The sequence below is a fragment of the Phalangium opilio genome, unplaced genomic scaffold (genome assembly GCF_054372755.1).
Source record: "Phalangium opilio isolate 3A_F unplaced genomic scaffold, DU_Popi_V2 ptg000246l_1, whole genome shotgun sequence".
NCBI classification, from domain to species: Eukaryota; Metazoa; Arthropoda; class Arachnida; order Opiliones; family Phalangiidae; genus Phalangium; species Phalangium opilio.
Genome location: NW_028324225.1, coordinates 1,086,068 through 1,088,317, shown reverse-complemented (window position 1 = coordinate 1,088,317; position 2,250 = coordinate 1,086,068). Strand labels below are relative to the sequence as shown.

Here is a 2,250-nt window from a genome sequence, read left to right as displayed (position 1 = left end):
ATAGAACTAACACTAGTTAAAAAGGGCCGTAAGACGCCATGACCGCGTTGAAATCATTTTCAAAACTAAGGACATCATCCTGCCTTCCACTATAGTAACCTCTATAAGCTTTTAACGTGGATTGTTACTATTCGAGACTGTAAATACGGTTAAAGAAGCTTGTACTGTTAAACCAAAGACGGATGATCAAAGAAATGTTGAAGGGAGTTTTTCCAAATACATCCAAAAAGAAAGACACCTGAAAAATAGTCCAATAGCAAGGCTTCGGACCAATTTTCCCGCGAAAATTTTTACCCTTGTACATGCTAACCATCTTGGAGTCACTTGTTTGATCTCGAACACGCCCTGACCATAGCAAAAGGTAAAAAAGGTCTAGGTTCAGACCCCAAAGACATCACTTTCTTTCGAATCAGCTATGGACCACCAACAACCAATGGATCTTTCTTCAACTAGGTAAGAAAAAAACTTTTTAAAAACTTAGTTTTTTAAAGAGAGAAGACCTAAAAAATCTCTCTCTATAGTTATGTGTACGGGGTAGACACCCCGTACTCTCCCTGTGAATATTCCGACTCGTCGGAGTCGTCCCTTTCCGGGACCCCAGATGCCCCTCAACGCCGGCCGCACTGCGTTGTGGGGCCACAACGGCGCCCGCCAACCCCATCACCGCCGCCGCCCATGCCACCAACCCCACCGACTAGCCCGTCACTCCCGCCCACCCCGTCACCGACGCCCGAACCTCAACACTATTACCAACCTCTCCCGGCCATATACTATCCATGGCAAGCCATGCCTCGGCCGGGAGAGGCTGACTTAAATGTCAATAGTGACTTGTAAGTGATACCTTTTATCTTTGGGGTAATATAACGCGAAATTATAATTTCTATTTATTCGTAGCCTCGTTTACCAAATCCAACTGTACCTGGTGGTACTTTCGGAGGTCATTGGGGATGCCGATTATTTAAATGACCTGTTGAACCAAGTTCGGCAGGTCATTTATAATCATTCGATTTTTATCCCTGATGAGTAAGTATTTTTAAAAGGTTTTTATTCCGTAAAAAATTTTAAACCAAATTTTTAAACCAAATTTTATAATTTTTGTTACAGCCTCCTGGCCTTTAACTGCCGAGGGTTCCGGTAAGCTAAATACATTTCTTATACATAATATTTACAAGTAATAACTAATTTTACTCTCTCTCTCTTCCTTAGTGTAACCCTCGAGCTAGGGCAGTTGGCATTGTACCGCCGGGTACGTTTTTTGGAGGTGCCGGCGCCTGCTGCACTAGTGTTCGAGAACTGGGATGACGTACTATTCCATGGGTTCTCGGCACTAGTGCAGATCCTCATCCGGCCGTGAGGTGGCGGGGGGGTGGGCGGTTTAAAAAAAAAATGTAAAAAAAAAATCTTTTTTTTTTGTAAATTTTTTAAAAAAAAATTGTAAATTTTTTTAAAAAAAATAAATTCTGATTTGACTTTATATACTTCTCTTTATTTAAATTAAGCTTATATTTTTACCTTTCAAAGTTTAGTTTATTTTTCTAAACTCTAATTTCATAGGCTTAAATAGTAAAAGGGACAAAGATAGCTTAAAAATGTATGATATGTATTTAGAAAATATATAACCGTTTTTCGGTTCAATTCAATTTATTTTAAACATAAAATTAAATACAAATAAAATTAAAAGTGAGTTAGTAAATGCATACGGGTTTTTAAGTATGTTATTTGACCCGAAATTACAGAAAATAAATTATAATTATAAAAATAGTTTTCAAGATTTTCTTCTTGAAGAACATTTTTGAATTTCGTCACGACCTGGTAAGACGTTATAAAGTTCGTGAAGTACCCAACCACGGCGTCAAATTTCTCGGGTTGACCATCCAAGCACGGTATGCGTTCATAATCCCCGTATAAATTATCATAGATGGCGTTATAAAACTCTATGAGTATATCTGCCATGTGTGTAAACACAATTTCATGGTCGCTTATCTTAATAAGATGCTCCTTTACAGCTCCCGAAATGCGATTCAGGGCCACTGTCTCCATACTGTTCAAAACAATAGACTCCTCCTTTAACATGTCTCTAATGTGGCATGTGTTATGGTATGCCACAACCGTTGTCTTTTCATTGGGGTTATCGTTTAACACGATTTCAAAATTGTTAGTTTCGTGGGCGGCAGTCCAACCCGCTAATACGGGTAAACGTGGAATCAGCTTTTCCCATGTACTAGTGGAAATGGCGAAGCCTTTTAAAGA

At 39.1% G+C, this 2,250-nt stretch overlaps 1 protein-coding gene across 1 annotated transcript; it reads left to right on the top strand.

The window, feature by feature from the left end:
* The first annotated feature begins 378 nt into the window (after nt 1-378).
* On the top strand, nt 379-1,360 carry LOC149611161 (uncharacterized). The gene is made up of 4 exons (XM_089858595.1): nt 379-830; nt 895-1,023; nt 1,105-1,134; nt 1,207-1,360. The coding sequence occupies exons 1-4, from the start codon at nt 676-678 to the stop codon at nt 1,352-1,354; spliced, it is 462 nt and encodes a 153-aa protein (XP_089714721.1). The 5' UTR covers nt 379-675; the 3' UTR covers nt 1,355-1,360.
* Nucleotides 1,361-2,250: the final 890 nt, after the last annotated feature.